At 37.3% G+C, this 15,535-nt stretch overlaps 1 protein-coding gene across 5 annotated transcripts in view; it reads left to right on the top strand.

Moving 5' to 3' along the window:
• Positions 1 to 15,535, top strand: part of ank3a (ankyrin 3a) — a 101,939-nt gene that overhangs the window by 45,943 nt on the left and 40,461 nt on the right. For 3 of the 5 annotated variants that reach the window (XM_084097518.1, XM_084097517.1, XM_084097520.1), the window contains 9 exons: positions 521 to 718; positions 809 to 907; positions 1,033 to 1,131; positions 1,213 to 1,311; positions 2,045 to 2,140; positions 2,724 to 2,796; positions 3,512 to 3,550; positions 7,392 to 7,515; positions 13,853 to 13,955. In XM_084097518.1, the coding sequence (XP_083953644.1) occupies positions 521 to 718; positions 809 to 907; positions 1,033 to 1,131; positions 1,213 to 1,311; positions 2,045 to 2,140; positions 2,724 to 2,796; positions 3,512 to 3,550; positions 7,392 to 7,515; positions 13,853 to 13,955 (930 nt within the window). Of the gene's footprint in view, positions 1 to 520; positions 719 to 808; positions 908 to 1,032; positions 1,132 to 1,212; positions 1,312 to 2,044; positions 2,141 to 2,723; positions 2,797 to 3,511; positions 3,551 to 5,647; positions 5,952 to 7,391; positions 7,516 to 13,852; positions 13,956 to 15,535 lie in introns of those variants that run through there. The other 2 variants (XM_084097519.1, XM_084097521.1) reach the window with 2 other exon arrangements.

Raw genomic sequence — 15,535 nt, 5'->3', positions numbered from 1 at the left:
GAAAAATATATTTCAATGCTTTTGTGTTCATTTTTTAACACATTTTCTCAGAGGAACACAAAACTTTTGGGATTAAGCGCAAAGATTCTCGGGGGAACAAAACTTTTGTGAGTGAATACAAAGTTTCTCGGGTGCAAGGAAACATAAAAGCATTGAAATATAATGCTTTTCCTCCTATGTATCTCATATTTTTCTCATATTTTACTCAAGGAGGAAAAAAATCTTACGTAAACTGATCTTGTTTTTAGCATTTTTAGATATTTTTATGAAAAACAAGACAAAAATACGGAGTAAGTATATGATTTTTGCAGTTCTAAATTTCATGGCTTGCTTTTTCCCCAGAGTTGATGTACCTTGAGTGATGTTAATGTAATCTCCATGATAACAGGTTGGGAATTTGGAGAGGAATGAAGTGCTTGGTTACTTCTTACAGTCTTGCAGTCTCTGCTTGGTTTGTGTAATCAAGAAAAGTACTAAAAAAATTACTGAATCTTTGCATCTTATTTCTCTCTCTCTCTAGAATGGCTACACACCTCTCCACATTGCAGCTAAGAAGAATAAATTGGAGATTGGGACAACGTTGCTGGAATATGGGGCGGAGTGTAACACAGTGACCCGGCAGGGCATCAGCCCCCTCCACCTGGCAGCACAGGAGGGCAGTGTGGACATTGTCTCCCTGCTGCTCACCAAACATGCAAATGTTAATATGGGCAATAAGGTAAACATACTTACACTCGCATATACACACACAGAGCACAGTTTTGGAGATTAAAAGTAGTTTGACTCACTATGTGTGTTTGTAAAACAGAACGGTCTCACGCCGTTGCACATGGCTGCGCAGGATGACAGGGCAGGCGTTGCTGAAGTGCTGCTGAACCATGGAGCAGAAATTGATGGCCAAACAAAGGTCAGGGGTCAGAACTTGTGGCGTTTCCATAATTACATAACCAGCACAAGCAGACTGATTCATTCAGAGGCTGCGTGTCTGTATCAGTGTCTGATATTCACTTGTCCTTCTTATTCTCCTAATAGAGTGGTTACACTCCATTGCATGTGGCGTGTCACTATGGCAACATGAAGATGGCTAACTTCCTGTTAGAGAATCAGGCCAGGCCTAATGCCAAAACAAAAGTGAGTCGGTTTGTAGCTTGTCAAAAGATACATTATCTTGTTTTGCATGTAAAATGACTCTCGCTGTCGTTCTGTGCATAGAACGGTTACACACCTCTTCACCAGGCAGCACAGCAAGGCCACACCCACATCATTAATATGCTGCTTCAGTATGGAGCTTCAGCCAATGAGCTCACACTGGTGAGTACTGAGGCATTTAAAAAAAAATCATACTTTATTCAACAAGAATGAATTAAATTGATCAAAAGTGACAGTAAAGACTTTTACATTGTTTAAAAAAAACTATTTAAAATAAATGCTGTTCTTTTGAACTTTCTATTCTTCAAATAATCCTGAAAAAATTCATGTGCCCTCTAATCTTTAATTAAAGTAACTTCCCCTCCCTCTTGCAACGATATCTCTCCGTGTTTACTGGCGTGAGGGCGAGACAACCTGTCACAAGCATCAATAACAAACCACAACAATCCAATGATCAAATCAGTTCCCGATGGACAAAATCAGACAAAATCCTGATTTTTACAGACTACATTTTTTCTTGTTCGAGAAGCTGTTTCACTCAGATTTTCAGATATATAATTTTCAACAATGATATTTATAAGAAATGTTTCTTGTGCACCAAATTAGCATATTATAATTACATTTTAAAACGTATTCAATTAGAAAACATTTATTTCAACTGTAATAATACTTCACACTATTACTGTTTTTACTGTATTTTTGATCAAATAAATGCAGCCTTGGTGAGACTTCTTTCAAAAACATTAAATAATCTTACAGAGTAGTGTACCTTTCACTTCTCTCTCCTTTACTCACATTAAGCATGTTACATATTATGATAGTACATAAGAAACGCCTAATTTACAGATAATATAGTATACACTAGTAATGTTTTGTGTGTTTGTGTGTGTGGCAGAATGGGAACACGGCTCTCTCCATTGCTCGGCGACTTGGGTACATCTCCGTAGTGGACACACTGAGAGGAGTTACGGATGAAAACCTCACTGCCACGGTAACATACTCACTATCTGTCTCCTGACCACCCCTTCCACTTCCCTCAACATCCTCCACTGCAGCAACAATGTCCACAATAAACTTAGAATACTCGGCAATTGTTCTTTTATGCAATTCGCATTTGCATTCTGTCATATGCACACCAACCAACTGCATCATGCAAATCACTTTTGAGCATAGTGTCTGTGTAATTTAATTTAATTTTTACATTATTTCATTATTTCAGTCCATGTTTTTGTTAATTTCACTTCAATTAGAATATTTAATTTTTCGATTTATATCGGATATTTAATCATTCTGGCTCATTTCTTCTATTTTTACATTTAGATTACCTTTGCCGAAAAATAAATTTAAAATTTTTAAATAATTGTACTGTTATATTTTTAATTTAATCTGCAATTTATTGGTTATCGGCCATAACATGAAAATAACATCCTTTGTTTTTTTTACATTGATAGTTTGTCAGTGATTTTTTTTTAAGTTGTCATAATACCAGTATAATTTGCTACTTTATACTATTTATTCTTATGGAAGTACCTCTAACTTTTGTTGTATTTTGCATGTTTTCCATTTTTGCCTAGCCTGTAACTGAGAAACACAAGATCAATGTCCCGGAGACCATGAATGAGTTCCTTGACATGTCTGATGATGAAGGTACAGCTGAACTAGTGCTGATCTAAACACACACACACACACACACTCTCTTTCTTGTACATCTATCTTTATGAGGACATTCATTGACACAATGCAATCTCTAGCCGCTTACCCTAACCTTACCCATCACAACTAAGTGCCTAACCCGAACCCTGACCCTAAACCTACCCTTAACCTAATTATAACCTTATCCCTAAAACCAAGTCTTGACCCTCAAACAGGCCTTTAAAGGGGTCTCAGAAAGTGAGGACCGGCCAAAATGTCCTCACTTTACTCTCTTTGTCCTCACTCCAATGGTCTAAAACTCAAACTGGTCCTCACAAAGATAGTTGTACAAGTACACACACACACACACACACACACACACACACACACACACACACACAATGTTTCACTCTTTCTTTGTGAACTATATACAGTAGGTTTATAATGCTGAAAAGAGCTCTTTACTCCGCTGTGACCATATGCACACTTTATTATTGAATTATCATTTAAACTATTCTTGCATCCAGTGGTATATTCAAATTTAGTTATTTTGACAGTTTCCCCTCTAGCTTGCACCATGTTCACTGGGCTAACACTATATGCCTTCATTAATCTGTGTGTGTGTGTGTGTGTGTGTGTGTGTGTGTGTGTGTGTGTGTGTGTGTGTGTGTGTGTGTGTGTGAGCGTGCGTGTATGTTTAACCTATTGCTGTGCACTGTATGTTTGACAGCTGTGAAAGATCATGAAGCCCAGACTGATGGGGAAGAAGGTACACGCTTTTGCAGTTCTGTTTTTCTCCCTTTTTTAATCATCCCTCGCTTCACGCACACACTCGCTCGGCTTTGATGCGTTCCTCTCGTCTGGCTTTGCAGTGCACTGTGTCTGTTTTCTTGAGTCTGTATGCACATAACCACGAGTGTGATTGCTGTGATTCCTGTGAATGCTAACTTTACACACACAGTTTTTTTCCCCTTTAAACACATATTTACAAATGCTCACACATAGAAACACAATAACATGCCCACACAAGCCTGTATGTGACTCATACAGTTGCCTGGGATGCAGTGAAGCTGACGTGCAGTGAATCAGGAGGAGAAGAAAACACTCCACGTGTTGACTATGATGCCAAACTCTCTCTCTCGTCTCCTGGTTCAACGCTGAAATATTCATGAGCATAATGTCCCTCTCTGCACCCCTCTCCATGGTTACACAGAGAGATAAGGGTGTACGGTTACCATGTGTGTCAGCAGATACACTTAGAATCCCGCAGGTGACACTGACTGGACCCACAGGTGTCACCCCTCTACCTGAGAGAGAGAGAGACAATCTTAGAATATAATAAAGCAGTAAAATGCCGAAGTCTAGTGTTGAAACTGCTGTCTGAGCAGTATGTGCATTAGAAACCTTACAGAAACCTTTTTGCATTTATAGATTTTAATTAAGATGATTACATTTACTTTCTAACCAGTTATTTTGGTATATTTAAATGCTATTATAGTTTTTATTAATATTTTGAATTAGCCTTAATTTTTGTTTTTTAATTTTAATTTTATTTTTAATCAAATTATGTCCTTTTTATTAGTTTTTGTTGTTTTAAAATATTACTGTTTAGGATTTTTGACTTTTTTTAATCATGACTTTTCCAGTTATTTGTGATGACTGGATAGGGTAATTTAAAATAGTTTTATTTTATAGAGATACTTTTCTATTTTCTTTAATTATGAAATTAATAAAACAGCTTTTTGTCATACAATAAAATCGTAGTTTTTTGAATAACATTTTTTCTATATTTTATTGTCATAAATATAACATAATGACTATAAAAATTATTTTTCATTTAATGTTTTTATTTATTTATTTATTACGTTTTAAAATTGTATTTACACGAGTATCCAGGCCTAGAAATCACACCTTTTGAATTCCCTGATATTTTCCGGGGCTGTGTTGAACCATTTAATCCCTTCATAAAAAAAAAAAAAAAAAAAAAAAAAAAAAACATTTTATCACAGTGTAGGTCAGTTTAATTGTCATTATCGGGACATTTCATTCATTTAAGCAAAGCCTGATCTCTCCCACACATAACAAAGAGCACAGTGCCAAATACAGCAAAGTACACACATGATTAAAATGAGATGAGTAACTGTACAGTATATACTTGAGAGAAGAGTGAACTTCCTTAGTTATGTAATGTTCTTTATCACTTTGTAATGAGTAGAATGTTCTACAGTGACTCTGAATGTGTGCCTGAGAGACCTATTGACATTAGCTGATAAAACTTTACCACACAGACTTGTATTAGCATTTAAACTGCTGTATTAATGTTTAAACATATTTCAGCAGTATTTCAGTTTTTATTTTTAAAATTATTTTTATATTTTTAAACAGTTTTTAATAGTTGGAGAGTATTAGATAATAATAATAACACTGGAACAGACGGATTTCAGAATGAAGCCCCCAAATTAGGGTTTATCAATAATACCTACAATACTTTAAAGCTTAAAATGATTGAGATATGAGCATCTCAAAACAGCGAGGACCATTTCAGATGTCCAGAAGTTAGGTTTCAACATTTTGTATTTGTGAGAATTTTTATTTTATTTTATATTTGACCCCTTTGGAAGTAGTCAAACCAGCACACACACACATTAGAGAAGCGCTTGCACGGTCTCCCTCCCTTCATTCTCCTGAGAGAACTATGTTGACACGACAGTACTTGGTGTCTTGTTACCACCTTGCACTTGCTGCTAGACCTGCAAAATCTTCAGCAGCACATACACACACACTGGACCTGCTCCTGAGCGCGCGCGCGCGTGTTCAGTGTGTGTGTGCGCGTGTGTGCCTGCGCTCACGCGGGAGGCTGGAAAAAGAGCAGAGCTCCCCTGACATGTGAGAGTGCAGCTTTGGTAGATCCTCCTTCACTTGACCCAGGCTGCCTTGTGATTTAACTTTTACCGGGCGAATGAACGGATGTAAATCTCGCAAATCCAGCCACGAGAGTTCTGGTCGACTCGGGACGACCGACTCTCACATGATCAACCGGAATAGACCAACCTCACCATCAGTTATTTTCTCAGAGGATACAGACTTCATTGAGAACTTAACGAAATATCGGGGGAGTACGCTAATACCGGATATATCCGTATCGGAGTGGGATATGGCAGCGCTTTTATGTGAGTCGTTGTGTCAGAATACTGCGGTGTTTTGTGGCTCTGCTGCATAACGTTACTGTGTTCACCGGCTGGACACTGCTCGGATATGTTATTCAGATGTAACGTTACACTTTTAAAACTCAGAATGACGTCAAATGCCGTGTCTTCTATTTCTAGACAGGGTCATCTATTAGTCTTTGTCATGAGTGTTCGTTGTCATTAAGTCGTTAATTCGGTACCGGAGTAGAAAGGAATTAGCGAGCCGGTTAGGGAAACAGAGGAGTTCTGAAGCGGGAGGGGAGGGGCTGCAGCACGCAGAGAGAGAGAAGAGGACAAGCAAAAGTCGCGTTTATGATAAAAATGTTGGCTGTGGCTCAAAACCTTGAGAACATTGCCTACCTAGATGTCATTTTGTGCATCATAGGCGCCCTAATTTTGTAAAATAACGACACCCTGAAAACCACGAGAGCTATCTGCCTAGACGGTGTTGAATGTTATGATGATGATGTCTAGTTAGCAGCTAACGAGGTTTTGAGACGCAGCCGTTGCTTGTTTTGTCATTGGCATAGTGACTATTTGTTTGTTTTTTGCAAGTGGTTTTTAATATAACAGCTTTGTTAATTTCGACGGTTACAAAAACCGTTACAATTGAATCTGTTATTAAACTATACAAACAAACTTAGGTCCATTAGGTCCAAACTTAAGCAAACCATCTTAGGTCGGTTAAAAAGGTTGTTTTTTTTATGGACTATCATAAATCATATAATGTAAAACTAAACTATTAAACTTAATTTGATCTATGTATTTTTTTTATTGTCATATTTCTATATTTAACCTGCTGAAAACAAACCACTTAAAAGCTGCCAGGCTAAGATGATTTGCTAGTCTTACCTTATTTTAGATAGATCCCAGCTTGCTCCAAACCCCTAAAACCAGCAAACAGACCATGCTGAGTATGAGAGACCTGCAAACCAGCATAGCCTGGGTTTTTCATCAGGTTTAAGAAACTCTTGGGGGTGTGATGGAAACGTGCTTTATAGCAGGAGACGCAGTGGTGTCCTGATGCAGCAATAACTGTTTCCTCTATGTGTTGGTGAAATATTGCCAACTAAGCTTTTGTTATTCACAGCGGGGACAGAAAAACACCCAGGTGTTATGTGACATAGATTAATAATCTAGAAGCTGCGAGCTGGATGTTTGCATGACACAAGAAGACTGTGTGGTCTGGTAGATTTACACCACAAGAAAAGATCCACAAATTAGTATCATTGTGCATTCGAGCAAGACACTTAACCTCAGATTGTTCTAGTCGGACTGTCTTGGCAATAATTGAACTGTAAGTCGCTTTGGGTTTTATTTAATTAGAAGAACGAAGGGGAGCTGATTGCCGCAGCTGCTGATAGGTCACCTTACCCGTTCACCTTCAAGTGAGCTCACCTTAGGCCCGTCTCATCCCTGCAGGTGAAGATGCGATGACTGGCGAGACTGAGAAGTATCTTCGGCCACAGGACCTGAGGGAGTTGGGGGATGACTCCCTGCCGCAGGAGGGGTACATGGGTTTCAGTATCGGAGCCCGCTCTGCCAGGTAACAGCACTTACTGTATATGAACTGATAAGAATGTAAAATGTGTACCTTGAAATGCAATGTAAGTGGCTTTGGATAAAAGCGTCTGCCAAATGCGTAAATGTAATTATACTTTATTTATATGGATGCTTGCTTTTTCATTAAGCTGTTTGTTAACTATTCACTGGTTCTCCATGAGTGGCAAAAATAGCCTATATGGTGCTGCAAGTTATGGCAGGTGTAGATGTTTGGAGATGTTTGGATGAAGGATGATGTGGATAGATTTAGGATGTGGAGTTAGACAAGGGAATAGTGTTCAGCTGGACTTCTCTAAAAGCATTACAGTCTTAAAAGGCATGTAAACGGAGTGCTAGTAAACAAGCAAACTAAAACACCAAGTCCAGGCTGTGGTCGTTTTGTTTTAATGACAGGACATTGTGAATTGACTTTCAGTCTGCATTAGTAAAATACTTCAAGAACAAAAAGACATCAGGTAAACATCAGGAAAGAGAGAAAGCCAAATCTTGGCCAGATTCACTTTGCATTCTGAGCTGTCAGTCTTCATATCCTGTTGTTTACTGGAAATAAAAAAAAAACACTGGGATATTCTGGTTCTCAGGAAACTGTTCCCACTACACAAATTCAACTCACCATGTGCCATTCAAGTTAAAGTGTGCATGACACTAGTGTTTTTAGATGAAATTGTTATGCAAATAGTAGCAGAAAAGCACCTGTTGTACTTTTAGATTTTACTGTAATCTTTACAGTATTTAATATTTTTAAAGAGGTAATATCATACAATTATTCCACTTTAGGCAAAATTGTTGCATGTTCTGCTGGGCAACTTTTGTAGTATTTTTAACAGTGATAATTCATGGTTGCAAACTGTGATTTTATCAAACATGAAAACTGAAGACAGTAGAGTTTCCAGTTGTTGTAAAACCAGACACGTTAGTATAATTCACAGCAAAAACATTGTAAGATTGATTGGAGATATACAGTGTAAATAGATTTGTATAGAGGATTATGACTGCGAGTTCTATTTCAGCTTTAAGAAAGTACACATAGTGGATACTTAAAGGTATAGGTCACCCAAAAATGAAAATTATTATTATTATTTACTCACCCTCAAGCCATCCAAGGTGTATATGACTATCTTCTTTCCGACGAACACAAACGGAGACATATAAATGTCCTGGTTCTTCCAAGCTTTAGAATGGCAGTGAATGGCGGGTGAGATTTTGAAGCCCAAAAAAATGCATCCATCCATCATAAAAAATAATCCATATGGCTCCAGGGGGTTAATAAAGTCCTTCTGAAGCGAAGCGATGGGTTTTTGTAAGAAAAATATGAAATGTTTAAAAAATGTTTAAAATTTAAATTAGCTATAATAACTAGCTTCCGGCAGACGGCCGTATGCAGTCATTTGCGGCGGAAGAGTAACCCCTGACCTGACGCATGACACAATGACGAATGTGGAAGCGCAGAGGATAGAGCAACACAAAACACCAGTCACGAATTAGAAGCCTAAAACGAGAAATTTTAAGGAGAAATGTCAGAGAATTTGGATATAAGAGAAGAGGAGCCTATTTGTTTAAACCACGAGAGGCGTCTAAGCTTACGATACTCCTACATCCTACGTCATAGGCCTACATCACGTCAGGGTTAAGGTCCTTGCACACTGAGTCCAAAATTTTCGCATGCGTTTTTTCGTATTCGTCATTTGGTGGCTCTGAATTGTCAAATCACCATTCAAAATGCTTGCTACAGATGCGAAAAATGCAGAAAATTTAACCCGATCCGAATTTATTATGACGGGCAAAAGTCTCGGAGGCAGTGTGTAAGCGCGATTGACATAACGTGAGGTCGTATTTATTTTTTAATGTGCAAAAATTTTGGATGCAAATTTTGGACTCGGTGTGCAAGGACCTTTAGTCTTGTGACGCAAGTCGACTTGCGCAGTATGCTTAGGTTCATCTGCCAGGAGCTAGTTATTATAGCTATTTTTTTTTTACACAAACACATCGCTTTACTTCAGAAGGCCTTTATTAACCCCCTGTAGACGTATGGATTACTTTTATGATGGATGGGTGCATTTTTTTGGGCTTCAAAATCTCGCCCCCCATTCACTCCCATTATAAAGCTTGAAATATCCAGAATATTTTTTTTATATATCTCCAATTGTGTTCGTCTGAAAGAAGATAGTCATAGGATCTAGAATCTAGATTAATCATTTATCATTTTATGTAAATTATAGGATAATTTTCATTTTTCCCTTTAATTTAATTTCCCTTTTTTCCCCCATCTATCCCTCTAAATATGGTCACATTACATGTTGTGTCCATCAACACTTTAAATTTTAATGTACAGTTTACAGTATTTATGTGGCCTGAACAACCTAATGCATTGACCCATGTTGTGTTTTGTTGCATCTCCTAAGTTGGTTTGGTATTTATATGGTCTATTTATGCTTTTTGTTTGATTAGCAAAAATACAAGTGGAAATAACCGCATAAATTGCTCGGGTGACTAATTGTAGGCTAGATGTTTTGTTAATGAGTAATGAAACATGATCAAATGGATCTTGACAGCCTTGAGGACACTTCATAACAAGGATGATGTCCTTGTAAGCACCAAATCGGATCAGATATTACACATTTTAGAAAAAAGCCACATGATGTTGTATGCCTAAAGGTACATATTTTGAACAGTGTTTTTCAGTACCTTTTATAAAATCTAACTAGCTACGTTTCTCAGAAAGGTTTAGTGCGGATGACACACATTTGTGGTGTTTTGTGCCCATCCCCTCATTTAAGAGGTCATCTCGTCAGGTTCTGGTTGTCGTTGCAGAAGGATGATGAGTGTAGATGAGATAAATGGGGACACTAGGATGGAAAGGTACCAGTCCTGTCATGCAAGCATTATGTGGCACAATGGAGCCTAATTTTCTGTTGTTGCACGGGACATTTAGTTCTGATTGGCTGGCCTTTGTGTGCCAATTGTCATAGCATTCGAGGGCGTGGAATAAATGACTGAAAACAATGACGTCATCACGGGGAAGGGAACACTGAGTGACAAAGCCTGGAAAGTGCGTGACTCTTTTTGTGTGAACGTGAGGGTGTGATGTGATGGATACAGACCTTCAGTCTCCAGTTATCACCTTTAGTTATGATGGATTTATTGAATTGATCATTTAAATTTTGTGCTCAGAAGCTCAGAGGGAAGAATTAGCTCTATGGTTTGCTGTATTTGGATATTGACACAAGAGGTATTAAATAGTCAAATGTGAGTCAAATGAGCTGTATAGATTATTGTCATTTGCAAAATACTCAGTATCCCAGCTGCTTAGCCAAGGTAAGACATACTGTTTCATGTCTGAAAATTATTTGTACTTGCTTTAGAAATGCTTATTGCTATTTGGATTGTTTCTTAATGCTATTCTACTCTACAGTTTCATATTCTGCCTCTTTTGTTTTGTTAACATCAGCCTGGCATTGTTTGCTCTTAGATAGGGCTACTAATGTTGCTCGTTTTTGCCAAACACACACCCAGTCCTGTCTAGGAGCACAACACATGCTGTGGCAGAGCCTCAGTGCCATGCTTAACTCTCACTGCTTCTGCCACGTCCAGTACATTTTACTCTTTTCTCTTTCTTCGCTTCTCTCACTCTCTCTAGCCCCAGGATAAGGTAAGAGTGATGTCTTACTCTCTGCCTTTCTCTCTCTGTGCCTTTCGCCTTCTCTCTCTGTAGCTGTCGTTTCTGTCACTGCCCCTTTTCATACGTACTACAACTCCCATCATGCCTCGCTCCACCATGTCATCTGGTGCAGTGCGTTTCTATGGAGTCTCATACCTTTCATACACTGAGGCCTGAGCTCCTCGGCCTGATAAAACAAATTCATGCATTTCAAATGGAGTTCTGGTCTCTGAACTCCTCTTGTGTTGACGTTTGATTTGTTCTTTCTGGCTCCGAAGCCAAACCTGCTGCTTATTGGTTACACAAAAGCCATCCAACACTTTTGAAGGCGGATTATAAATTGAAAAGATGCGAGGAGTGTTTCAATAAAAGGAAAAGCGGGCAGTAGTTGTGTGTTGTGAAATATTGTTTTAAATGTTATTGATGTCTGAAATATTAATGATTAGTGTGTGCTAACTATTATATTTTGGTTGCTTTGAGTTTTTGTTCAGTGTGGCATGGACTGTGTTTATATATGTTGTGTTTTGCTGTTGTTTCAGTTGTGATGCTCTATGTAACATCCAGGGACAAAAGCTTCAAGCTGATCAGTCAGCAATTGCAATGCCACATTTAATTGGCCATTACTCACAACATTGATCACAGGTCAATTTTATTGCAAAATTAAGAGTAGATATGGTGTTCTAAGCATGTTTGGTTATAATCGCTAGTGTGCTTTTGATAGAGAAGCATAGAGAGAATAGTTATTCCAAGCAGACATATTTGCACATTGATCGCAGAACATTAGATAGGAGGCATATGATTATAATATAGCTAAGCCTGTTAGTTAAAGAGAACAAATATTCATCTTTGCTGTTTCACATGCAATGCACACAAAACCATAGTACAGCCTTCTTTTAAAATACTGTCTCTTCAGAACGAGATAATTAGACAGAGAGGAGAAGTGCATAGTAAAGGAGGAAAATGATGAAGAACGAAAAGAAAAAGAGATAAGGTAATGCAGAGGAGGGAAATGAGAGAGTGTGTACTGCAGAGAACATGGATTCACCTGCTGTAATACTATAGAACCATAAAAACAATGCCGATCAGGACGAATGAAACTGACGTGCGAGAGGAGGACACAGAAAGACGTTTGTAAACCCATTCATCCGAAGACTAGCACACAAACCAACACCGTTTCTTCCGTAAACACACCCTCGTGCACAGTTCTGCTGTGTGCGCTACAGTGCTGTACCTTTAAATCCTGCTGATTGCTGCAGAATTTTCAATCTCTCATACACACACTGTACAACCAACCCAAGACTGCTGTCCTGCAGAGATCCAGGCATTTCTAAGAGCACTGCAGAAGGGTGCACACATGCACATGCAGTCGTACATTTGAAATTAGCTCAAATTGTCAGTTTATTATTAGTGGTGCTTGTAAACTGTTCTTAGTGGATTCTTTTTTTTCAAAACACGTCAGGTTAAATTTAACTAGCGCTAGCATACAAAGAGTAAGACCTCTGTTAATTTAAATATACACTACAGTTCAAAAGTTTATCGTCAGTAAGAGTTTTTAGAAAGAGATTCATCTATTCATCAAATATTACCTGAAAATATTACAATTTCTACAAAAATATTAAGCAGCCACAACTGTTTTCAATTATTTCTGAAGGATCATGTGACTGAAGACTATACATATCAGTTATTACATTACTAACTTGACATTGCAGCCAAAAAATAGTCAACCAAACATAAAAAGTTGCACTGCTCAATTTAAATAGCCCGTAGTAGAATCGCCCCAATGTGGTCTTATGCCAAGCACTTTTTTTTTTTTTTTTTTTTTAAATATATATGTGAATGATGATGTTTTATGTCAATATTGAATGAGTGAAGTACATAGCCTATTTTACATACTAAACATTGCTTTAGCATCCAAATACATTGTGAATATGGAAACATTTGGATTCATGCTGAATGAGAGAGGGAGGCTACGAGAATCCAAACGCTGGTTTTGGTTTCAGTTATGCTTTAAATTAATTAGTTTTAGCTTGACGTTTATATAGCTAATTATATTTTTCATTCTTGTTCTGTTCTAAATACCATTAAATTGAAAGGATTTGTTGTGGAGTGAGGGGAACTAAATAGCCTATAGTTAGGCTATATTTATAGTGTTTATAATGTTTGTAAACATTTTGCTTTATTTACCGGTATTTTAGATTATTTTTGCATGTAATAATAAAATGCGTCTTATACACGGACTTATAAAAAAATGCGCCTGTGTGTAGTGTATTTTTTAACCACGCAGCAATTTTTTAAAAATATCTTGAAAAATTACTTAAATTACCTTTTAAACTTATTTTAACTGATAGTATTAATTGGTTAATTTTCTGATGAAGGATAAACCAGTTAATAAGCATCCCTGTTGCCCATTCAACTTCTCTTCTACATGGTCTGCCCATATCGGTTTTCTTCTTACTTCCTCCTCTCTGTCCATCAGACATCCCTTTCTCTCCTCTCTTCTCTGAAGGGGGTTTGCTTTTGTTCTCCCTGGATGTTGCATGTTGTAACTTTTGTGTTTTTGTTTTGTGTTTATGTGTGTTCGTCCCTGTTTGTGTCTTTTGCTTTATGTTTGTGTGTATCTGCTTGTGCGTGTGTACATATGTGAACTTCTTACACACTCCAGTCTGCGCTCCTTCAGTTCAGACAGGTCCAACACTCTGAACAGAAGCTCCTTCGCTCGAGACAGCATGATGATTGAAGAGATGCTGGCGCCTACCAAAGACACGGTGAGAATCCCTACTCTCTTTATCTCTCTCACTCTCATTCAGTATTGTTATACTCTGTGTCATACTTCCAGAAAGTAGTAAGAATTAAGAAATTCTTATTTCTATCTTCCTTTTTGCCAAATACTAAGGTAGCATCATCCATAGTAGGAAAGGCAATCCTAGAATGCGTAGAATGTGATGAATACATCAAAGATGAAGTAAAAAAAAAAATCATATTTATAAACAGTGTTGTATTATTATATTTTATACTACTTTACTATTTATTAATATTTTGAATTAGCTTTTATTTTTATATTTTCTTTTATATTTTTATATTTTCTTTTATATTTTCATTTTCATTTTAGTCAGTTAATTATGTGCTTTGATCACTTTTATTATTATTAAAAATAGTTCTATTTCTGTATTTTAAATATTTAAATTTTTTATTTCAGTTGTAATTTTAATTCGTTTTTTTCTTTACCCGTGTCGAGTTACCGGTGTGGTGAACAATCGAGTCTGGTTGAAGAGATGAGTCCGAGCTGCGTCAATAGCAGAGGAGAAAGACCGAAATTTAAAAATACGACTGTTATTGTGTCACGAAATGTAGTTTTAAGAGTTTCTCAGTCGAGAATGTAGTTGTTTGAAGCTCAAATATGTTGTTTATTTATTATAAAAAACACACTAACAAACGAAAAAAATTTAATTTCACAATCTATAGCTTCGGTCAAATACTAGTATATTAAACATATAACAGTTAAAATACATTAATGACTCTTTATAACGTAGTACAAACTACTTCTATAATAAAGTGATTTTGTATTATTTGTAACTAGGCACTAAAGCAATTACCCATAAAACGTGATTTGAACCAATAGGATTGCTTGGGTCCTAAGCTCGGACTCATCTCTTCAACCGGACTCGATTGTTCACCACACCGGCAAAATACCGAATTGAATGCGAAGTGGCCCATTCCACGGACGAGAGTCCATGAACCGCATTATTATACCTGCACAATGTACTACCGTAAAACCAGACCATAGCGTAGTGCTATTGTGAATTCACAAAGGCTGCGATTCAATGAAATAAATATATGCCCTGCGGGTTAAAATGAGGTTTCGTGCATCTCATCTCCGTTCACACTAAATGCTGCTCCACATGAATTGTTATCATTTATATGCATGGAGCCTTTCAAACTCCATCTCTGCATATGCTGTGAGTTTGGGTTGCGTAACGTTCATCTGGGAATGCAATGTGCGCCATTTTATCCAATTTGTAAGGGAATTCATTTGTAAACCTTCACCAACACAGGAGAATACGTCAATATGTTTCTAAATATGCGTCTTGATTATCGTGATTTCAAAATAAAAGTTTGCATGTTTGGATGTCCACATATTATTCTTATAGAAAACGTTCGCTGTTCAAGAAAAGTGGCTTTAGCATTTCTTTAGTAAAGCAGTGGCCAATTATTAAAGATTAAGTAAACATTTGAATTAAATGTTGTTTGGCCAATATTAAACAAGGATTTAATCTTCTGTAAAGTGTAACAACACCTGGCCGTTGGTACCCTCTGCAGGCATTTGTTATAATACATAATGTACATT

The sequence above is a fragment of the Abramis brama genome, assembly GCF_963993115.1.
Source record: "Abramis brama genome assembly, chromosome: 21".
Classification (NCBI taxonomy): domain Eukaryota; kingdom Metazoa; phylum Chordata; class Actinopteri; order Cypriniformes; family Leuciscidae; genus Abramis; species Abramis brama.
The sequence above is the reverse complement of the archived record's forward strand: the minus strand, read 5'-3'. Positions and strand labels throughout refer to the sequence as shown.